This window comes from Lissotriton vulgaris, chromosome 2_1 (assembly GCF_964263255.1).
Source record: "Lissotriton vulgaris chromosome 2_1, aLisVul1.2, whole genome shotgun sequence".
Taxonomy (NCBI): domain Eukaryota; kingdom Metazoa; phylum Chordata; class Amphibia; order Caudata; family Salamandridae; genus Lissotriton; species Lissotriton vulgaris.
The window spans coordinates 1,250,367,049-1,250,391,702 of record NC_141687.1 but is presented as its reverse complement, the minus strand read 5'-3'; the positions used below and the strand labels follow the sequence as shown (position 1 = coordinate 1,250,391,702).

At 42.8% G+C, this 24,654-nt stretch overlaps 1 protein-coding gene across 1 annotated transcript in view; it reads right to left on the bottom strand.

Annotated features, from left to right (window-relative positions):
• LOC147732447 (uncharacterized) overlaps window positions 1–24,654 on the bottom strand; it is an 899,668-nt gene that overhangs the window by 625,253 nt on the left and 249,761 nt on the right. Inside the window, exon 4 of the mRNA XM_086956972.1 lies at window positions 7,163–7,316. Within this exon, the coding sequence (XP_086813098.1) occupies window positions 7,163–7,316 (154 nt within the window). The remainder of the gene's footprint in view (window positions 1–7,162; window positions 7,317–24,654) is intronic.

Genomic DNA, 24,654 nt, shown 5'->3' with positions numbered 1-24,654 from the left:
GGAACAGTAAAATAGGTGCACTGGGCATAGCTGAAAATAAATTCCTGAGGATGGCTCTTATACTACTCTAGATCACCCTGTCAGGAGGTCTTCAGGGATCGGGTCTCATACCATGACTAGGATATTGACATACTGCCACTTCATGTACAGGGAGTGCCCGGAGACGACGTCATCAAGAGCCATCCTATCACGGGGAGAGACGGGCCTCAAGACGGAAGACGCCGCGTTTGGAGCGGCGGTTCCAGAGATTCCAGTGCGGAAACCAGAGAACGCGTGGAGGACACCGGAAGAATTGGGAGAAAGAAGTCAACCTGTGGGAGGACCTGAAGAGTCCACGGAGGTACCGACCAACGCCGAGAGTACAGGACACCAAATACACCACGTGGCGCCCCGCCACACTCCAGGAGGAGCTTGGATAGAGGAGGTACGTCGCCGTATACGGGGGTTTATGTTGCCACGGGGAGAGAGTGTTAAAGTCTTTGAGGGTGGTCACAGTTTCTTTTCTCACTGTCATTCACCCGGTGGTGGAGCTCGGTGAGTCCCTCACAAGCCCGTCCCTACTACAGCCATAGAGAAAGTTCCCCACTGATTCGTGACCTCTCTTTTCTTGCACGTATCGCTATCAACCGGAGAAGAAAAAAGAAACCCAAAGCACTCTATGTGGAAAACACAGTAAGAGAGGAGAACACCAAGGAAGAAACCTCAAGACTGTTTATTCTATTACAGACTTCTTTATTTGTTTGGCACAATAAAGTATAAAAGCAATATCAGCTCCTAGTCCTGCCACATACTTTTAAGAGGGCAAGGGTAGGCATATCGCCCACCCCAGAGATTACTCGAAACACACCCCCTTGATCTTTAAGCAAGATCTAGGTATTCACCTTATCTACTCCCTGGTGCGGCTCAAACTCCTATTGTTTTGTTTGCGTGTTTGGTCCGGACCGGATTTGTTAAACTACAGGGCGGGTTTGACTGACATCCTAGGTAGGCAAAAAAGCGGGGTCCTGTTGCTGTGTTATATTAAACAGACCCTTGATTCCCTTGGGATGCAAGAGCTCTGGGAAGCTACTTCAGCGATTACATAGCAAGCTGATTAACCAACTAAACCTAAGGCTTCTTAGTGATAGTTTTCATAGGATTTAAACCCCTGTCAGCTTTTGAGGACTACAAGGACCAGATAGAACCTCCATCCACCAAAGCCCTTTACATAAGGTTTAGATTGGGCACCCTTCCTATAGCTTCAATAACTTCCAAAGGGAAAAGTGTTACGAGGGAAGCAATCTTTGTCCAGCATGCAGTGGGTGTGTGGAAACAGATGGCCATCTGCTATTTCTTTGTTCCTTCTAATCAAAACAGCATAAGCGCTGGAATATCCTATTTTTACATTTGATAGGCATGGGTCAGTATAAGGTTGCCCTGAAAATTTGCAGGGTCAACTCCTCATCCACCATTGTGTTCTCGATTGGTAAGTTTTCAGAGAGCGTTTGGCCGATTTGGCGTAAAGTTATCTCGCTCCCACCCTTTACTGGCTGATTTACTCTCTGTTGCTCAATCTTGTCGATTTGGGTATTGTTCCTTGCATGGTGCATAGTGCATAGTGCAAACCCAATGTATCATTCTAATGTTGAGAATATTTTTTCATCTACTTTACGATTATTCTAATCATTATTTTAATCTAAGGTTTTATAGTTTCATGGCATTTGTTATATTGTGAGCCCACATTGTATTTTACATGTTGTGTCTTGTTATTAGCTGAACTTTTACTGGGCTTACATACTGCATTTTTGACTTATGACTTTCATGATCTATGACTGAAATAAAGTTTTAAATCGAAATCAACATTGACATCATGTTGGCTTAATAGCTCAAATTTGTTGGGGAAAAAATAAACAATCACAAATATGTATACGATTCCACTAGTTTTAGTTCTTCATCAAAATAACCCATGTCAAATCCAGACTCCTATGAACAATAATTAACATTTTTATTTTTTCTCTGTTGATAGTTATCTTATTAGAACTGTAGTAATTCTGACGTGCAAACAATGTGCAGGGGCACCCATTTTGGGGCGAAGATGACTGTGTAGCACCCTGCACCTTTTAAACATCAGCTAAACAAAGTCTAAAAGGCGTAAGAGACAAAAAACATGCCTGTTTTAAACCACTGATTTCCCTTTAAGTCTGTTTCCGCCCTGGTTCAATTTTCTATTTATGTCCTTTGTAAAATCCGCAAAAGCACTGCAGTGATATTCCAATAATGATTCTGACTCTACAGTTTATTACAGCTACTAGAAAGAAAGCAGGCCAGAAATCCACAAACAAGCAGCATCAGTAGCCTGCTTCTTTAATACATTTTCGGCCAGTGGCTCATAGAACAAAACGGTAGGCAACCACTGAATGATTTTCAAAAAACCCTCTTTGTTCGTTGAGAACTACATCAATGTCAGACGACCAAGCTGTCAAGCATATGAGCACTAATGTAGCACTAGCATATACTTTAGCTATGGTGTCAAAGAGAGATATCACTCAATTATTTGAAGAAGTATCTCTATCTTCTGTTGTGTTCTATAGGTTTGATTTTGGGGCCTCTCCAAGAATTTGAAATGTTTTTGGGGTTCGTGACCCACCAAAAGAGGAGACAGCACCAAATCCCACCATACAGGATTACCATTCGCTGCAACTGCCAGGATAATACCTGGACCTCCCGTCCTAAAATATTTCATTAACAAGATTACTTTTCTTATCACTTCCTTCATTAGATCCATTAAAACTAGCTCTGCTACATACTTTTCATCCTTTTTAGGTTGAGACTGTCGTAGGCTGCGCACATGCGCAGTTTCGCCAGCGAGACTTAATGTCAGAGTAGCGAGTGTAAACCCCACCCCTCTTCTCCATTGGCTGGCCTCCTAAACGGTGGCCAACCATTGGAGAAGAGGTCTCAGTGTCGTCATTCTCTCGCTCTAAACCCTGTCTTTTTCGGACTGGGGGGCGTGTTTTTTTGTTTTGTTCTAACTGTGACGTTGTCAGTGAAAAACATGACCCCAGTCTGAAAAGGACGAGGCTTACAGACAGTGTGAGCCGTCCTCCCTGCCGTCCCTGCCCTTCCACTGGCTGAGTACGGCCCGGGGGAGGGGGGGACGCTCTCTCTTATCCCTGTTGTGGCTTTTGCATCTTCAAGGACCAGGAAGAGGGTCACGTTGAGGTTTACTCGTGGTCGTATGAGAGAACATGTAGAAAGTCTATAATATTAAACAAACGGAGCTCTTGCCATGCGTTTATTTAAAGCACAGCCTCAGAATTCTAAACGATGCGTCAAAAATAAGAGCAGTTTAAATAGCCAGTTTACACAAAGGCTGTAAGATGCGGTCTGGTGCCTTTCCATCTTTCCCGAATCGTTGCCGAGATGAAGCAATCCCAAGAACTTGCCTGGTTATTTGTTTCTACGGCATGCTGGCGGGCCGTGCCTCCCTCTACAAGCATGACCCCCTCGGGGAGACTGCCCCAGCAGCCCCCCCCCCACCCAGACGTCACTACAAGACATTAGGAGGGAGCGAGCAGCCGCAGGAAGGTAAACACCTGGCAGCCTCCCAACACGTGTAAACACACCACCAGAAAGGCTCTGCAGCCGCAAACCACATACTCCCTCAGAGATCCGGAGGAGCAGGCCGCAGCCAGGGGCTCCTTGGAGACACTGAGTGCACCTAGCAAGAGGGCTTCTTAGACCTGCACTTTTAGGAAACATGTTTATCCAATTGTGCAGCTTGAACCTACCCAAAACGGTGAGTAATCGCTACCAAGTAACAAAAGTGCTTCGTACAATGACAAAGATAGGATGGGATGGATGCGTGCGAGCCGCTGGACGCGGTAAAACAGGTTCCTCGCAAAGCATGGGGTACTTTTAAATTCTTGTTGAAAATCTTTTTGGGTCTGTTTTTAGCTGAATCGAGGAGGGATCTGAAATGTGATGTTTTTTCCGGGAAGATGTGTTTGTGGTATATGGATCTTGCTGAACGTAAAAGAGAGAGGTTGGGGGTGGATGGAGATTGTCTCCAGTGCTTCTTCAAGATTCTAAGGTTTTTCCTTACGTCATAGAGAGCTTTGTTGAACCAAGGAGCTGATGGGGTGGGTCTTTTCCTTTTGCTTTGGAGTGGAGCAACCTTGTCGATTTTGACTGCGAGGATTGAGAGTCAAAGGGGAGTGAGATCGTTGACATCCATATTGGGGTCTAGACTAGGAAGAGACTGCATAGCAGAATCACATAGAGTCTCAAGATCAATGATTTTTGTGTTGCGGAACCACGTAGAGGCTCTTTTGGGTTGGCGGAGAGTTAAAAGGTGAGAGAGGTGAAAACAGAAGGGAATGAGGAAATGGTCAGACAAGTCCACACGGATGGGTGAAGCAGTGGTAATCTGGTCTGATTTGGAAATCACAAGGTCCAGAATTGAGCCCTTGGCATGTGTAATTTCCGAGCAGTGTTGTGCAAGATCGTTAGCGGAAAGAAAGGTTGCAAGCTTGTTGGCAGGCGAGTCTTCCAAAGAGCCCCAGTGGAGATTGAAATCACCTAGGAAGATCTGCTTGTCGCTCTGTGAATATTGGTCACTAATGAAGTCGATGAATTCCTCCATGAAGGAAGAGCAATTACCAGGCGGGTGGTAGATGGTATGGAACCTGAAGGGTTCATGGACGGGCTCATCTTTGATTAATACTCCCAGAACTCAAGTGATGGGGGCTGGCAAACTATGCCCACATCTTTAAGATTTAGCCTGTGCTTTTCCATGATTGCACCTACTGTAGGTGGGCATGTGTTGCACCATGAGGGGAATTGGCTTGTTGCCTTAATTGCGCCCCTCCCGTGCCCAGCCTTTCACTGGAATCCCCTTGTTTTCTGTGGTGTTCCATGATACACGGATGCCCTCAGACCTCAAGAGACCGCTGCTGACCATGTGTCATGAAAGGGATGGTGAAGCTCTCGGATGTTGCGCAAGGCTGACAGGATGTTGGGAGGGTCTGGGAGTGAGAGGAAGTGTGACTCCGGGAAGTGCATGTCCCAGCTGGGAGGAAAATGCCTGTGTCTGTTGCAGCCTGCAGCACTTCCTGATCTTGAGAACTCTCACTGCGCACAGCTCCCAAGATCTGGGGAAAGGAAAAAACGCAGTCTGCCATCTGCATTTTATGTGGCTAGAGACGCATTTGCTTCCCTTTGCTGGCTTAAGGAAACAAATGTTGTTGACTGCTTGTTTAGGCCTCGGCTGTGTGTGTGGCTCTGTGTGTGTGTGTGTGTGGCTCTCTGTGTGTGTGTCTCTCTGTGTGTGTGGCTCTGTGTGTATGCTTGTGTGGCTCTGTGTGTGTGCTTGTGTGGCTATGTGTGTGTGCTTGTGTGGCTCTGTTTGTGTGCGTGGCTCTGTGTGCGTGGCTCTGTGTGTGGGTCTCTGTGTGTGTGGGTTTCTGTGTGTGTGTGCGTCTGTGTGTGTGTGTCTGTGTGTGTGTGTGTCTATGTGTGTGTCTCTGTGTGTGTGTGTGTGTCTGTGTGTCTCTGTGTCTGTGTGTGTGGCTTTGTGTGTGTGAGTGGCTCTCTGTGTATGTGTGTGGCTGTGTGTGTGTGTGTATGTGTGTGCAATAGGTCTCGCATTTTCGAGAGATTAAGCTATTTGCATTGTAAATGACAATGCCATTTATTTATCTGTTTTCAAAACCAACACATAAATAAAACGTTTGACATTTACAATGCCAATAGCTCTAACGTTTGCAAAGGCAAGACCGTTGCATTGTTAATGCTTGTTACTAACAGTTTTAGAGTCCAAATTCCAATAAAGCTGACCAAGAAAAGAAACCAACATGGATTCAGGGACTACGTATTATAATGTTTGCAATACACCAAAATTATCTCATAATAATAGCATGTTTTATTATATCACTGATTATTTCCCTGTTGTGTTTAAAATATTGGACCTTTCTTCCACCAATCAGTCTTATATACTTAGATTTAACGTCCAGATATTCAGTGCACATTAGCGGATTGCCTTACTTTCCTTTTTTTGTGCAGCTGTCTAGCCTTTTCTTTTTTCAGGACAAAACACTCCTGGTTGAATCAGGTCTTATTATTTCTTCTCGCTATACTGAGTAGTCAGGGTGGGACTGAGTCAGAAAATAGACCCGGGCAGAAAAAATATTAGAATGTCCACCATTAGCGAACCAGATCCCTAAAAACGTGCCCACATTTGAGGCAGCTTTGAACATGTAAAGACATGCTGTACTGTACAGATGTTTTGCAAGAAATGGGGGATTGCAGGCATTTGTGTTTGCTGCAAGAAACCTTTGTGGTAATATCAACAGTAAAAACCAGCCAATAGTAGGTTCAAACACTGACCTTCCAGAAAAGCCCTTCTGGCACTGCAGGATTGCCCTATAGGGGGAGTCAACCCTAGGAGCAGCTGATCTTAATCGCTCTACTACCTTATGGGTGAACTGAACTATAAAATTCTAAAGGACATTCCATTGTAACCTGCAATCAAGAGCATGATGACCCAGAAGGGTCCCCTCTAGTATGGCAAGCGTATGGGATTTGATCTTTGTGCTGAATTAATAAATAACAAAATATGTTTGTATTGCCATACTTTCTCCAAACAACATGCTTACTGGAAAACAATTATTTTCACTGCCATGACAAACTCAGAATAATTGGTGTTTACTGCAGCTGGTATCAACATGGTACAGTAAATACCGTCCCTGTATAACCAGCTCATAATCAGGTTCTTAGTGGCCCTTGCAAGACTGAAACGTGAATTCAGAGGACTTCAACTGCAACATTACATAAACTGGCACTGGTGCAGGACAATGCAGCACCAACCAAGGCACCAATTGAATTGTACAAAACTACACTTGCTTCATCTAACCATTACAAATGTGCTATATTTTTACTGGTTAACTACTGAAAATGTTTTGCACTGTTCAATGAATGGAAATTTCACGAAAAACTGCCCTGTACTAGTGAAAATGTATGTGTCAGTTCCTAACTCTCTGGGTGAACTGTGGCCCACTCCACTATCTTCGCAACAATTCCCAAAGACTTCCTATATTTTTGTTCTTGCAAAATCTACAGAATGAGAAAGAATGGTGTTTTATCATGAAGGAATATGAATAAAGAGAGATAGATTTGAACTCACCACCATAATATCATCATCCAACCTCTTGCATGATATCACAAGTTCCAAATCAGCAACTGCCCCAAGTCTGGCCTCATAGGTGGTAGTTCCGTCATTAATAATATTCTCCACTGAAAAGTTATTGGCCGTCGCCCAGCGTTCATAGTGCTTGTATCTGTAAATTCATAAAATAAGACAAATCTGCATTTGCATTTTTCAACATAGTTAGACAGTGCTATGTATTATTCAGCCATTTCCAGAAATTTCCCTCACAGATTGAGGGGCAATTTAAAAGATGTATGGCCGACGAGGCATGGGAATACCAGGGCCAGAATTTCCATTACGAGCCAATATTCTCACGCCTGCACCGTGCAATTGCAGGTTTTCGGCTTGGAATGGGGACTACGAGCGGGCCCCAAATTTATTTGACCCCTTCTGTTTTATCCTGCTTATTTAATTATATGTAACCCACCAGTTTACCTATCTCCCTGCTGCCCAGCCAGTGTGAGTGTTGAGAGTGGAATGTTGGTGTGTTTGTGATGCTGGGAGTGTTTGGGTGCCTGTGGGATGAGTGGTGACAGTAGGAAGATGGGCTAAGCAGCAGGCAGGCTGCTCCTGGTGAGGCTGTAATATACAGATTACCAGGCTGAAGGGCTGATGTACATGGAAACCAACTAATTGTACTTGAATGCCAACCTGCAACATTAACTTAATAAAGAAACACTTACAATACAACTCAGCTACGTCTGATAAGATACAACATATTTTGGCGGCAAGGATGGGATCCAAACCCACGCATACTACTTGATTTAAAGAAACTGTCTATGGTATGGACATGGAGAAACCAAGGAAACCTACAGAAACGAAGAATAAAGCAATAACAATGAAGCTCCAGGAGTGCCAGCTCCACTAGTGTCCTTGTCAGCAGACAGCTCCGGCCTGGACATGCTTCACATGCTGAGAAATTTTGGAGTACTTTCAAAATGAAAAATAATGCGAGTCTATGCTTTTCAATCTAATTGAGCTTTGAAACATTCTTCTGCACTACATTTAAAACTGCCTGTGGTCGCTTACGAGGTACTGTGGAACTTTTATGAAAAAGCGTTAGCCCCGAAAGGTTTCAATTTGTTTTACAAGAGTCATCTGACATGGAAACCTTCGGCATGTTCTTTATGAAACAATACGTGTGCACTGGATTGGAGATTACAGCACACTGCGTCTTCGTGCCTTTTATGTCGACAGTGACAGCTCTGGTTATGAGGAATGTGTTCCATTTAAGGAGGTTTTCTGCCAAAAGGCGCCTATCTTCTCTCGATATTTTTTACTGCTGGGGAATGCACACTATTTTATGTGGAGCCAGGCAGTGGTACCGGCGGAAGGTGTGGAACGTTTGCGGTGAGAACATTATCTGTGACAAGCATTTGTGATGCTTTAAAAAACTGAGGTATTTTACATTTTTTCGGGTCACTTGTGGCCCCTCTGGACTTTTGGCTGTTTACCGCAGTGACACAAATTAAACTGTAGTGTAGTTCCTATATTCCCAATAGGCTCTGCGCATTGGAATAATATATCCTGTAGCTTAGAAGTAGGACTGAGGTCTACTAGGTCTCTACCGGTTATATTAGACTTAATTGTGAGTGCCAGCTAGCTCAGAGGTCACTAGAAACTTTCTCGAATAAACAAGAAGGGATTAGTTTCTGACAAATGCATAAAACATGACAACTTTGTTTACCAAGAATAAGAAATCAAATTTCTAGAGTTGCGGAAACAATAGATAACTATTTCACTCAGTCAATCGTGCATGCGTAGTTTCACCAGAGGTGCAAGAAGAATAGAGAGACGAGCGTTTTCAATAAAAAGGAATTTATTGAATAGTCTTCTTTCTCAGGCATTGAAAATGAACTGCTACAATAGTAAAGCTTACTATGAAGTACAATGCATATAATACAAACAGTATTATAAAGTAGTACTGTAAAAGCATGATATGGTTTCTAAGCCATAAAGTGCATAAAATGTATAAAATACATAAAATACCTACAGGGATAAAAGGATGACTAAAAGTACTCAACTGGTGCTTCTAAATATGCCTACCCCGGTGTACCTAACCTATGTCTAGTATGAGGGAAGAAGTATAAGAGGAGTAGCTTAAGTTTTAGGAGTTCTCTGTCGGGAATGTGATTTCAATAATTCTCTAAGAGGTCTAATCAGCTCCGTACCTTTGGTTCGAGAATGAAGGAGGTCTTGTATCTCGTTCTCGGGACTCAATTTCCCAGATACCCGCAAGGGTATCCTAGAAACACTGGAGCTGGATTTCTCGGCAGGAGAAATGACAGAGTCTCGCAGTGCGTCTGCTGGAGGGTCGGCTTTTTTCGGCACTTGCTGCTGCAGGGCGTCGGGCAAGTAGATAGTCGATCTGCTCCAAACCACTGTGTGTTTGTTTAGGCAAATCAAGGCATATTTATACCTTGAAGGTGCCGAGTTTGGTGCATGTTTGGACCTAATACCGTCACTCAAAGGCTCATTTCTTGGAAAACGCCGGGAGTTCTAGGAGAACTTAATATTCAAGCAGGGGGAAGTCCCGGGTTGCTGAAGGAAGGCGGGTTTTTCCAAGAAAACGTTGTTAATTCTTGGAGCTTAGTGGAAGTATCCATGCCGTATTTGGGCTGTATGGTTTAGGCCAAATATGGTAATGATTTCCATGCCTATATAAGGAAATGTTAAAGTATACCTATATAAGGGCATGAATCGGGAAATTTATACTAGGGACCGAGATTCATTTACAACACCCACTCCATGGTCTTAAGTTCAATAAAGGTAACCTAGCAAGCAGTGAACATATCTAAAGCTAGTGTTTACAATCCCACCCCAATACATAAAATGCATTTGAACTGGGTATGCAGAAAAAATACTTTTAGCATTTTCTACAGTACACAATATACTTAAGGGAAACATTTCTAAGCATACAGTCTTTAGTCTAATTTATGCAATTTGAAAAGAATCATGAGATTACATTTATGAAAACGTCTCTTAAATACAGAAGAAAAGTCGAGATCATTTCATAACATGTCATAGCAATCTTTCTATTAATAGGGACGAGGCTAAATAGTTCTTTTAGTCAGTCTTCAAAAAATGACTTGTTCTCCAGGAATAGTTCTACTTTAAGCAGATTAGTCTGTGCCAAAAGTTCAATGTTTTGGAAAGAGAGAAAAAATTCAATTTGTTGTGAAAAATAGAGTTTCTAATGTTAGAAGTCTTTGTTTTGAAAAATGAAGGCAGAATTTCAGAGTTCAGAGAACACTGTGTGCATGATTCAAAAGTTATTCTCGGTGTTAATACAAAACAGGGCCGGACTGAGAACCACAACCGGCCCTGGCAAAGTGCTCGGCCGCGCCCCTCCCCCCTCCCCCCTCCCCACTCGGGGCAGGGGATGGTTGGAGGTGCCGCCAAGCTCTTTGTGAGGGCCGGTTTTCGGCCGATTTTGGTACAGGGCCGATTATGCAGCTATGCTGCAAAAACGGACCTGTAACAAAAATGGCCCCCAGGGGCCCTAAACCGGCCCCCACCCGTGCAGCGCACCGGGGGATTGCCCGGTGCCCTCTATGGTCAGTCCGGGACTGGGAGAAAACATCAGGTCGTCTAGGCTGGCAAAGAAATCGTCTACCACAGTAGATGAAAGTGGAACCACTTGATCTAGCAGATCAAATGTGCATAGATGAGAAGCATTGCCGTCAGCGCTTGTTGCCGCGTTAGCAATGGTCATATCAGATAGTACCTGTGTGCCTGGTGTTTCTCGTACCTCACCCTCAGTTAGACTTACCGGTGATATCTCAATGAATGCCGTCATCAGGACCTGTAGCCGTTGGGGACAACACAATGCATGAGCAGTTACAGGACCTAGCCAGGCGTCGACGTCCGATGGCAGGACTGATGGAAGTGTAAGACAAATGTCTAACACGCATTCCTCTCCGCAAAGCAGGCATCGTAGAACAGCTAAGATGCAATCTTGCCAGATTGGTCTGAACGAGAGAAGTCATGTCGTATTCAGATCTCTTAAACATGCCAAGCCGAGAATCTGTGTTATTCTCTCACGATACCTCTGGGCACGGACCGTTTGTTCCATGAGGTTCTGGGTATCGCCGGTTACTGGGCTTGCCATATCGGAGCAGAAGAAATAAAAATAGTATTCCTGCTACGAGTCCCAAGATGAGAGGCAGGCCGCCGAACACAGAGTGCACGAAATTTGGAAAAATGCCGAAGACTGCTTCAAATGGTGCTAACAGTCCCGAAAAAATCGTCTTAAATACATGTGCGATGCCACTGGTATCAGACATGTTTAAGATTTTTTTTTTTTTTTTTTTTTTTTTTTTTTCAGAGCCATGTAAAGGATGATGTCGTCGGCAAATAATTTTAACTTCGACATTCCAGCAATTGGGGAAGATATTGCTTCATTATTTCTTATTTTTATTACCAGGGGTTCGATAAAAAAGGTGAAAAGCAGGGGTGATAAGGGGCAACCTTGTCTAGTACCCCGTTTTATTTTAATCTTCCCAGCTTGCTTGGCATTTATTATCACCTGGGCTGATGCCCCTTCATAGATATTTTGTAACATGTTAATAATAGGGGCGGGGAATCCAAAATAACCCAAAGAAAAAAATAACGCTGACCAGTTGACTAAATCAAATGCTTTTTCTGCATCAATCATAAGAATGCATGCAGAAATTGAATTAATATTAAAATAATCTAGTGCCTGTATTAAATATTCTGTGTTGGCAGCCATACTACGACCGGCTATAAAACCCATTTGGTCTTGATGTATTACCTCCTGGGCTGCCAACACGAATCTTTGAGCCCAAATTTTCATGAAAACCTTATAATCAGAGTTTAATAGACTAATTGGTCTATAGGAATTTACGTCCTCCGGATTCTTGCCTTTCTTAACAAAACTAATAATTGTGGACTCTTTAAACTCTGAGGGAACCCTACCACCTAGTCTAATATAATTAAATAAATGTTTCAAGGGATCTTCTAATTCCTTCAAAAAAACCTTATAAAATTCGATTGGGAATCCATCTATCCCTGAGGCCTTTGCTCCCGCTGTGGCTTTTATACTATTCTGAATTTCCAGATGACTTATATCACAGCCTATTTGATTAGATCTGAAGTTGGAAATTTTGGGGATATTTAAATTATCAAAGTATTCCCTGATCAATATTTCCTCCACTTGAATATCAGTAGAGTATATTCTCTCGTAATGATCAAGGAATATTTTCGCGATTCCCTCACTTCGAGTATCTATTCCACCTGACGGGTCTTGGATTTTTAAAATGATGGACGACTCTTGTTTTTTCCTGATCGAATTTGCCAGCAGCTTACCCATGAATTGACTGTCTTCATATAGCTTTTGTTGAAAGGCTTTTGAGCTATTTATCTCTTCCAGGATGAAGAAGTCCCTAAGCAATGCTTTAGCTTGTTCCCAGTTATTAGGTTTTTGATTCAGTTTCAATGTATACTCATTCTCAGCAGCACACTGAAGGGCAGAAATCTTTCTTTTTCGGTCATTTGCTTTATTGCAAGAAAATGCTATAATCTGTCCCCGGGCTGCTGCTTTGAATGCCCCCCATACTGCAAAAGGCTCTGCTGAGTCCTTATTTACTAAAAAAAATTCCCTTATCCAATCTTTAAAACCCTCAACCCATGTCATGTTCTGTAACAGGGTACGATCCAACTGCCACCTAGATCGCTCCCCTGTCGTACCCTCTAGTATTAGTTCTACCTCAATCCTCCCATGATCTGAAAAGGGATTACAGCCTATCAATGCGTTGGAAATTTGGAGTGATCTTGAGGATAAAAAAAAATCTATTCTAGAGGCTGTGTGGAACCTATTAGAATAGCACGTGTAAGACTCTAGATTGGGGTTTAGGGAATGCCAGGAGTCCCGCAATTGATATTCTGACATAAAAGCCTCTAACACCCCTTTAGTCTTTGGTTTTAGTTGTTTCTTATTCTTGTTTGAGGTGTCCCTCTTTAAATCCTGGATATAATTGAAATCACCTCCTATTATAATTTGCCCAGCAGTGCCCCTTAGTATTTCACTAATTTCAGTCAGGGCCGAGGTGTCATCAAAAATTGGGCCATAATAATTTACAAAATTGAATACTTTTCCCAACAATTTTGCTGTAACCCAAAGCCATCTACCTTTAGAGTCTCTTTGCATTTGCAAAATTTCCCAGGGTAGATTCCTAGAGAAATAAATAGCGACACCCCTCTGGGCGACCCCAGCTGAGGAAAAAAACCCATAGGAAAAATATCTAGGTAGAAACAACTTTGGAGAGTTCGATTTCAGGTGCGTCTCCTGGAGGAAGACCACATGGGGTTTAAAGGCAATTACCCATTTTAAAAGAGCTCTGTATTTCTGTTTATTTAGCAGCCCATTTGCATTAATGGACAGGATATTGCACAAGTTAAATCTCATTGACGAAGCTATGATGTTCTGAAACCTCTTCTGTACCAACCCATGTTAAGAATAGAAAACCTACTGAGCTTGTATTTTTTTTTCTGCTTTCACTCCCCCCCCCACCCAGGACCCCCCCAGGGATGTGGGAAACCCCTCCCCGTCCACACTGCCCACATCCCACCCCTTATTTCCTCTACGGGTGTCTTCTTGTTACACCCTAGTGTGACCCTTGACCCAGGAACACCCGCCTGAATTTTTTCCATACTCTTTTTCCCTTTTTTTCCCTTTTAACTAGATTAACATTATAACATTAGATTCCTCATATTTAACATTCCGTTAACATACAGTTAAGCCAAGCCATTGAGCCTAGGCCCTTGTAGATATCTCATTAAGCAGGGTCTGTGCCTCTTCTAAATCAGTAAATAGAAAGAATTTTCCCTTATCGAGAACCTTCAGCTTTGATTGCTGCGCAATCGAGGCCTGAGCACCATTAGCTTTAAACAACTGCAGCAATTTTACAAACTCTTTCCTTCTTTTGGCTGCAGTTGCTGTCATATCCGAGAAAATCCTGCATTTTGTGGTTTCGGAAACAGAAAACTGGCGTTGTTGATATGCCTTAGAGAGTATCCGTTCCTTAATCCTGAAATCCGCAAAATTTAGAAGGATAGTTCTAGGGAATGGAGAGTTCGCAAAACGCTGAGCCGGTACTCTGTGGGCTCTTGTTATCGTTAAGTCTCCTTCAAAGTCTGGTAGAACTACTTTCTGTATAAATGAGTTAACCCATTGTACTGTGTCGGATCCTTCTGTTCCTTCTGGAACCCCTACGATCCTCAGGTTGGATCTGCGAGAATGGTTCTTCAACTCCTCGAGTTTATTCTCCATTATAATCCTCTTCTTTGTAGCCTCTTTAGTCTCTCCTGATACCAGATTCATCTGATCTTCCAGGACAGCAATCCTTGACTCAGCTTCCAAAACCCTGTTGGGCAGCGCCAGTGTTAACTCCTCCAGCTTATCTATTCTGGCGTGAATAGCAGCAAGTTCCGTGCGCTGATTATTTTTTATTTCACGGATCTCGTCGAGAATTAGATTGAGCATCTCACGAATATCTAGCTGGAATTTTACCTCTGATCTTGCCTCCTTGTCGAGAAGGCTAGAGTCGGGTCCTAATATTCTTCCGCTCCTGCTCCCGGGAGTTGTATCATATATACTCCCCCCATCACTTGCCGCTTCATTTGCTACATTTACTGTAGAAAGCTGAGTTTGAGGTGGAGATACTGTCATGTCAGGACCCTTAGATAGAGCATTAGAGGCTGGGGGATCCAAAGTGAGGGAGACCAAAAGGAGTTGTGAAGAATTAGGAAGGAGAGATTTCGGAGTTGTTCTTTTTGCAAACAGTGGAAAGTCTCTCACCTCCTTTCCTCCCTTCCTGCTGTTTCTCCTCTCTTCTACCACCTGAGGCGCTGTTGTTACCAATGCTGGTGAGGGGTTGAGAGTTTGAGGGTGGACTTCCTTTTCTGCCTGTGACTGTGCAAGTAAATCTGCTGCATTAATATCATTCGTCTTGTCCCCCTCTGTTGCTGCTTCTTGCTGTTCTTGTTGTTCTATATGCTGTTCTTTATGCTGTAGGGGGGTAGAGGAGGAGGGCGGTTCCTCATCTGAAGATTCAGGTGTTGTATCATCAGCTACAGCTACAGGGCTCCCCACACCCTCCCTATTGATGTCTTTATTTTTCTCACAAGCAGCTTTGCGTGCAGCTTTTTTAGCCAGAGCGAGACGAGTTTTGGCTTTCTGTCGGGCAGCCGCTTCCACTTTGCTGAGTTTAACTGCGTCGTCATCCTTCAAAAGTTTGCCCATTTTTAGAGAAGTACACTCCCCTTTTCCTTTTTTTCTTCTTTCCCTTCCTTTTAGTTTTTTTTTTTTTTAGGATAGAAAAAGTTTTTAACACTTGATCTCCAGCAATCCAAATGATCCAAAATTATCCCCACAGTTAGCTCAGAGCTTTATTTTTTTTTTTTTTGAGTTCGTTTTTAGGATGAAAGAAGAAAAAAAAAAAAAAAAAAAAGGGTTTTTAAAGCTTGATCTTCAGCAATCCGTTGCAGCCCCAATGATCCCAAACAGTTAACTCAGAGGGACTCCACTCAGATCCACAGAGTCCCAAAGAACCAAAGAATTGTTTGTTTTTTTTAGTTTTTTTTTTTAGGTATATTGATCGTTTCTAGTAGACCAAACTCTGCTAGCTGCACCTGGGAGCCACCCTCAGATTTACACCTCCTCCTTTCTTTCGTGGAAAATCAGTCAGCTAGCACAGCCTCAATAAGCTTAGTATCTGCTCCGTATCTGTCCGCTTACAACCACCTCAAACATTGCCGATTAGCGGACCGAACACCCATCAGGCAGCTCTGTTGAAAAGCTCCGTGTCTGGCCCACTGATAAGAACACTCCTGCGCTCACCTTCAAAAGACACAGATGAGCAGTATGTCCTAACTCGGACCGAACTCCCGACAGAAAAGCAGACTAAATCAGCGAGGCATCATCTCTCTCGGGGCATTTCTTCTTGATTTCCTGATTCTCTCCGCACCGTGTTACACAAGTGAGACTGTGTATTCTTTTCAGCTAGAGGCTCCCGGTTTTTTCCCTGTAGCTGCAGTCCTCCAGCGTCTCCGCGTCTCTAGATCACGATCGCCATTACAGAGGCGGGGTCATGGGTCACGAGTCACGGCAGACTAGGCAGAGGCGTGGAACTCTGCAGTCATCCCTCCGAGCCTGGTCGATTGGCGGGGCAGACATGTTTAAGATTTGAGTTAACATTTCTGCGAAATGTACAGGGCACTTTGTTGATAATAATGCATGTATCTCTGCAAATGTCCTTGCAACTTGCAGATTATACGTTTCTTTTGAAGATGTCAGTGGCACAGAGTTTTGCAAAAGATTAGACTTTAGTCTGCTTAAAGTATTAATTCGTATAGAAGAGATATTCAGTGAAGGCCATATTGCCGTCTTACTGTCTGACTTGCGAGTTGGATACAATACTTGCATACAACAAGTGACCATGGACGACACACTAACCAGATAAACTTTTCCTGGCACCATTCCACAGCAGCTGTGATCATTCAACATAACGAAACTGTCATTGGATAGCTGCCTGAAAACGGGTTCTATCAGTGTGGAGGGAGTACCTTGCAGGTGGCATGAAAGGTTATTAGCAGAACCATTGCAGACTCTGTGTAAATTAATACCCTGGCACAGAAGTGTACCACTTAGTGAATTTTTTTTCCCACTAAGGAATACTTCTTTCCCCTTATTCCAACATTTGTGTGTATATGGTAAAGTCCATGTTGACTTAATGTATTCTTTAACCAACCTTTCATACAGGCCTTCTGGTATATGCTGTAGACAATAATGAAATCTGAAAATCGTCACTGGAATCATGATGGTGCCATGAATTATCCATTCTATTACAGGTTTCTCAGAAACTGTCAATGGTAATCTTTCCAGTTTTTCAATGCTCATCACCGTATAGTCTGCTCCTCTTTGTGCCAAAGAGATTTGTTTATCTGTAAGGTTAAACCCAGTAAACAATGACGTTGTGTTGATAAGCCTACATGGCACGAGGCCTGAACGCAGATTTTGTAATGTCCAGCCTAGCTGCATTATAGAACGTAATTGAGACTGGACATGTTGTAACATTAGCAAGTCTTTTTCCATTATGTCAATTGCAGAGGATACAATGCTGTCCAATGAATATATTCTGGAGGACAGAGTAGTTAACCCATTGTCCACTACAGAGAGGGCTTTCTCCAAGTTAATACGATCAATTTCTCGTATTCTTTCTGCAGTTTCTAATTGTGTTACTTTCCAAGCTTCGTTGTACGCAGCATATATACCGGTGTATATGAAACGTTTTTGCTGTGGTTTGCGAGGTCCCAATAAGAAATCTCGCAAATCATTGCTTTCTTTAAGTAAAGTCAAATGTTGTTTAATTTATGGAAGTGTAGAAGTTTTCAGCCATTCAAGGCATAGTTTCCTACACTATATGTTGTTACTATCCCTGGATGTTGTCTCTGGGAGTATCTTGGATCTGGCCTGTTAAGAATTAAACCCTGTGTTTTTTTTCAGGAATCTATCTTGACAGTTATTGGTGTCTGTGTGCCAGAATAACCATTTTTTCCAATTAGTACTAGTTCTGATCAATTTGAAAACATATTGTACGTCTATCTCCCCTTATGTGGTTTTGTTATTTTTAGGTATGGGCTTTGGTATAGACGGTTTATTTAAATCTTTTATTTTTGCTATGCCAAGACAAGAGGTTTGTTGCACAGTGTCATTTAAAAACATTATTCATTCAGTTATAATGCAGGCTCTGAATAAAGCTTTCAAACCTTGTACCTGCCATTCATTTGTGCCCCAGACAGTTTTTGTCTTGATGTTGTCTTTCCAGAAGTCGTAACCCAATGTGGACAACTTAGCATAAAGGTTTGCAGAATAAATTTGTTTGTTATTTGTCAACATTGTTTTCAATCCTGTCTTATTTACATTTTTGAAATAAAACGTTTCTGGATCTGTAACATTAAACCCTGAGAAGTAAGGAAACTTTTCATAAAATGTTTTAGAGCTGCCTTTTTGTGGTGTTGGACAATGTTCCCATTGATTATACATAAAAACATTTCTAGGGCTTGCAGATTTGTGCAAATAGTGATGACCAAAATGGTTAAAACAATACATTTGTTCATAGTCTGATGACCCTTCTAAATAGTCATGTTCAGTATATTTCGCAGACATTTCTAAATCTGACATCATATTATTAATTGTCTCAAAGTCCCAATCATCAGAGAATGTGCTGGGTGTTACAAAGTCATTCAAAGAAACCTTGAACTGATTTGGAATCCTCATCATCTCTACCGGGCCATAGATATCATAATCAGTTCTATCCCATGCTATACCACCTGGTATAGGGGGATGGCTGTGATGTTTACTGATGACAGTTCTCTTTTTTCAACATGTGATGATTTGTGCGGTTTTAGGACCAAGTTGATTTTCTGACTTGCTGTGTCTATTGTACTGTATTTTCCATCTATCATTTGTCCCAGGCTTAAAACCAATATTAGCCAGAGCAGGTGGAAAAATGCACCTAAACCAATCCAAAATTCAGTCCATGGTGAGACCAGATATATTTTTTCAAGTTCATGAAAAAGATTTGTCGTTTTTACTTTGAGAGTTTTCTTTGTTGTCTGGGGCAGTTCATTACTGCGATCTCTGTTGCAGTCTGGGCAATTAATTGCAAAATAGTATACATCACCTCCCAGCCTCAGCCACCAGTACATCTTTTCTAACTCTATTAAAGATTTCAAAATCCCTTGATGTCTCAGACCCTCTCCCATATGTGCTTCTTGAATCAAGTAAGCTCTCCGCTTCCTGTTTGGAATTACTCTGTCCCCCACTCCAGGGATTTGAGCAAAAGGAACGGAGTTTGCATCAATTATATATGTATTACCGAGTGGATAGTTTAGAGGTAACTCTGCATGATTGCCATCCATTGAGGCTTTTACTGCTAATAGCGTTTCACCATCTATCGTTCTTTTTGAGCGTTTAATTGTAGCTACGGAAGCCGTTTGCACAGCTACCTTCGCGGCTTCATCAGCCAATGAATTCCCTGCAACGTGAACGCTATCACGCTGATGCCTCAGTGTATGAATCACATGAGTCTTTTGTAGTTCTTTCTGTAAAAGAACTACTTGTTCCCAAAGCAACTTATGCTTGATTGTGCCACCTTTAGCGTCTTTGAATCCGTTTTGAACCCAGTTCTCCAGATACTCATTGTAAGATTGGACGCAGTAATACGAATCGCACACTATAAGTGTGGGAAATTCGCGATCAGTATTTTCAAGCGCCATCTTGAAAGCCTGTAGTTCAGCTCGCTGAACTGTACAGTCTCCGAGTGATTGAGTTTTTGTGACCATAGGTCTAAATTTGCCTTCGTGCCAGCGACCTTTAACAATTGCGCACACAGCACTATAGGCTTGTTTATCCCCAATTGCGGGCTGTGCTAATCCATCTGTATATATTATACAGCTATAATGTTCAAGAGGAAGAATTTCGGTCGGCAGAGGACATTCGTGTTCATATTGGAGAAATTCTTGTGTCTTTAGACTAGGGTAAAAAAAGTATTGAAAGTCTGTTGCAGCAAGAGAGTTAACCCATTGTATCCATCTTGGATGTAAAGCTTTCAAATTAGGAATGCTTGCCCTTGTCACTGCCTCTAAGCAAGGTACAGGTGTAACGATCATTATGCGTTTACCCTGCGCGAGAGCTCTCTCTTTTGCTACAGCAGTTTGAACCGCTGTCAGAATTGTCTCTGTAGAAGTGTACTTCATTTCTGCTTGTGTGTACAAGTGTGATTTGTAAGCTATTGGTACCGTTTCTCCTTCATTAAAGGTTAGGTACGTGAATCCACATCTTCCTGGGATGATTCGGATTACAAGGTTGCGCACGTTTTCGTGCGTGTCTAGTTTAGTTTTTGCTAACATGTCTGTTTGGACTGAACGCAAAATTTCTGTGTGTGTTTGAGTCCAATGTGTTGGTTTAAAATAAGGTTTGATTAATTCGTAGAGAGGTCTAACCCTCTCTGCGTTATTCAAAACATAAGTTCTTCCAAAATTCAGGAAACCTAGAATTGACTAAGTTTTTCAGCGTTTTAGGAGGTTGGAGCAGCACACATTTCTCTAGAAAGTTTACTGCTAGGCTTTTGCCTTCACTTGATAGCTCATATCCCAAGAATATGACATTGAGGTGGGCAATTCTTGATTTTTTTAAATTGAATTTATACCCCTTATAAGCGAACCCAAGTATTATGGTGTTCACTCTTTTCAAGTGCTTGTCCAAGTCGTCATCTGTAAGATGGATGTCATCGACATAAGATAATGCCTCATCATCGTACGTTTGGAGTAACTTCATTACTCTTGCTGAAAATAACCCTGGGCTATTCTTGAATCCTTGGGGGGGACGACAAAATTGTCGTTGTGTCCCCAAAATTGAGAAAGCGGTCAAATGCCTGCTTTCCGGTGCAATATTTTGACTGAAAAATCCATTTGAAATATCTAATGTCGTTTTATTTTTTTTGCGCACTATGTTATTCATCAGTGCTGCACTGTGTGAATTTTGTACTGCAAATGTTTTGCAACAAGAGTTTAAATGTCTGTAATCCAAAACTAGATGATATGAATTGTCTGGTTTGGATACAGGAAACAAAGGATTGTTCATAGACGAGGTGCATGTTTCAATCACCCCTTGGTATTCAAGTTGATTTAAAATCTCCCTGACCTGTTTTTTAGCTTCTTGCTTAACTGGGTACTGCCTTTGTGCAGTGGGCTGGTTTTTTAACTGGATTTTATGGTGAGGAGAATCCTCATCCCATCCTGCGTGATTTTTATATAATGCTGGAGCTTGGGCTACTGCCCATTTTCTGGCATATGTATATTTTTTATGAATTGGAATGTAATTAGAGAAGGCTGCCATAATTATCTCTTCGCCATGTGGGCACTCCCTGACAAATTCAGGTGGCCAGTCTTGTTCAGCTAGAAGAATGTCATAGCCCTTAGAGAGCTTCTCCCAAAAGAGTGCTCTTATTTTTCTAGTTATGTCCCCCTCCATCCGGAGAGTTACTTCATATAAACTATGGGGTACACTAACCCTGGTGTCTGCAGTTTCAACCTGAATGCATTCATTCAAGTCCACTGTCTCCAGATGATCCTTCAGGATCTTGCGACTATGGTTACTTCTGCTGCACTGTCTAGCATTGTCTGAGCCCACTCCCCGTTCTTGAGTTGTGTCCTCAAGATCCTCGGCATGTCTGATTTTTATGCTTGCTACCTTCTTTTTGGAAAATTGAGCTTTTTTACTTTGGTGAACGGGTTCCTTGTCTTTGGACTTGACGCGTTCTTCATTGTGTTCTGACCGTCCTCTTCTTTCAGATTTCTGCGAAGAAGTCTGAAAAGATCGAGAGGGACGTGTATCATTATCTTGATATCTATCAGGTTTTTTCAAATTATCCCTATTCCTAAGATAATATCTCTTTTCAGAGGGCTCCCTTTGGGGAGACTTGTCTCTCTGCTGGGGAGACCTTCCTCTGGGTTGAGAATATTTTTCTCTAGGAAGAGATTGTTTATTACTCTCCCACTTCTTCTTTGGAGTAGTGAGATTATTCTAAATAAATGTTTTTTTCAGGATTTTCAGTTAGTTGGGGCTTCAATGGTTTTCCACCCAAACTATCTCTACCTAATTCTTCATATGATTTTTCAATAATTCTAGCAAGTTCATATGGTTGGTCTGCTATATCTGTTTCTTTTAACTTCAGGCTGCAGGTTGGACTGTCAATTGTCAATTGAACCAATTGTCTATATGCTTTTGTTAATTGTTTTAGCTGAGCTAAAAGTTCTCTATCTGACATTTCTTCAATGTCAGGATGTGGTGTATAGCTGGCTAGTACCGGCCATGTAGCTCCTGGTCTACCTAGTGGACCGAGCCTGGTAATGTGATTTTGATGTTTTAGGGCGCCATTAAACCAGAGCTGATGGTCTTGGTAAGTTAGTGGAATATCAACGTCCTCGAAAGGAAAGTATTCCGCTGGAGGTTCCTCTGCTTTGTAGTAGTGGAACTCCAGTGTTACAGGATTTGCTAAGTAATCCATGAATAGAATACCTCTGTCTGCCGATATTCATGTGCCTCTATCACAAATATAACTTTACCACCTCTCGATGATACCCCATTTTCTATAGCTGTTATAGTTATGGTTTTCCTTATATTTGCCGGGATGATTATAGCAGGGTCATTTTCATTAAACCCTGTAACATCTATACCTGGTTGGTTCGCATTTATTGCAGCTCCACCGGTTGCGTTGTTGTCGCCGTTTTCCGACATTGTTTAATGAAAGTTTGCAGAACAATTTTCAAGGAAACAAAGATTAGGTGCACAATATTTTGGAACACTGTATCCTTCAACGTTGAATAAACGAAAACTAATACATAGGATTCTCGTCCTACTAAGTTTTGGCGGATATTATGCCCTTTTACCCACCCAGTGATACTGGGTATCACACCTTTTGCGCCTGGATTGTTCGAGTGCTTGACCTACTGATACCAGCTACCTGGAGCAGGAACCGTTCCTCCCAGTCTAACCCTTGGTACTCGGAGGACCTCAGGAGATTAAAAGCTACCTGTCGCCAAGCCGAAAGAGCTTGGAGGAAGAGATATGAGAAAGACCTAAAAGTTTTCTACCTGGCGAAGGTCAAGGTGTACCATAGAGCCGTCTGCCGGGCCCGAGCTGATTATTATGCACGGGAATTTCAGGCAAGCTCCAACCCTTCCAAGCTGGTTTTTAAAGTCCTGAAGGAGTTCACAGTGAACAGACTCCCTAATAACGAGATCTGTTCCCTTGCTCACTGTGAGGGTCTGGACAGTTTCTTTGTGGAAAAAGTCAGCGCTATCTATCGCTCTTTTCCCAAAGTTGACCTGGATAGTACAATCATAACACCTCGTACTTGTCTAGGCTTGGCAACTCTTCCCATACCATCAGAATCAGAGTTTAACCTCTTGGTGACCAAGGTTAAATCTGGCTCGCCAGATGACCCTTTAAGACCAGCCCAGTTTGTGGACTCAGCGCCCCTCTGCCTTCCTCCCATTCGTCATCTTGTGGAGCAATCCCTAACTATCGGTTCAGTTCCGCCTGCCTGGAAAGCCGCCTGTGTTATGCCTATTATAAAAAAACCAGGACTGGATCCATCGAAGCCGGAGAGCTATCGACCAATCTCTCTCCTTCCATGGGTGGCAAAGATCACAGAGGCCCATGTGAATAATCTTTTATCGAAACATCTGACTTCAGCTCAACTATTGGATCCCACACAGAATGGCTTTAGACCTGGACACAGTACAGAGACGGCACTCCTATATATGGTTGAACATCTCCGCTCTGTACTAGATGCCGGTCAAACGGCGGCACTGGTCCTTTTGGACCTTAGTGCCGCCTTTGACACTGTATCCCATCCCATTCTTGTCCAAAGGCTTAGGGAGGCTGGTATTTCAGGCAGTGCGTTAGACTGGTTTCAGTCGTTCCTATCGGAACGCTCCTTTCAGGTGGTTGTACCACCATTCAGATCTAAATCCCGTGCCATCACCCAAGGAGTTCCGCAGGGGTCGGCGTTGAGCCCCACTCTCTTCAACCTTTATGTTCAACCATTAGCGGAGGTTGCGAAGAGATGGGGTCTCACAATGGTATCTTACGCCAATGATACCCAGTTGGCGGTGGCCCTTAATGGAGATTCCGACCAACTGGCATCCAACTTTGCGGATGGTTTGAGGGCAGTTGCCAGTTGGCTAACGGCCAACTGCTTACAGCTCAACGCCCTCAAAACCGAGGTGATGGTACTGGGTAAACAGCCAGATCTGTGGGGTGTAAATTGGTGGCCTGGGGAGTTGGGATCCCCCCCAAAACCGGTGTTGGAATTAAAGAACCTTGGCGTTTGGCTGGATTCCAAACTTACCTTCTCATGTCACACCAAGAAGGTGGCATCTATGTGCTTCGGCATATTACGTGGGTTGAGGCCTATCCTCAAATTTTTCGATGCCCCCACTCGCCAGATGGTGGTTCAAGCGAGTGTACTATCTAGACTCGACTACGCAAGCGCACTGCTTCTGGGCGCTAACCAGGCAGAAGTCCTGCGATTTCAACGGGTCCAGAATGCGGCAGCTAGGGCCCTGGTAGGCCTCCCACGGTTCTGTTCAGCCCGCAGCACAATTGCTAAATTACATTGGTTGCCAGTCATCAGACGCATCGAATTTAAAGCATTATGCTTTGCTTTTAAAATTTTGAAATCTGATACTCCTGCCATCCTTCAGCATCTTCTGACTCTTTACACTCCTTCGCGTAGCCTGCGCTCTGCTGGCCAAAGTCTGGCATCTGTTCCCCGATTTCGTAAATGCAGATTGGGTGGTCGATCGTTTATGGTGCTAGCCGCCAAACTGTGGAATGCACTTCCAGTCCATATTCGCTCTCTAGAAAACCTTTTTGC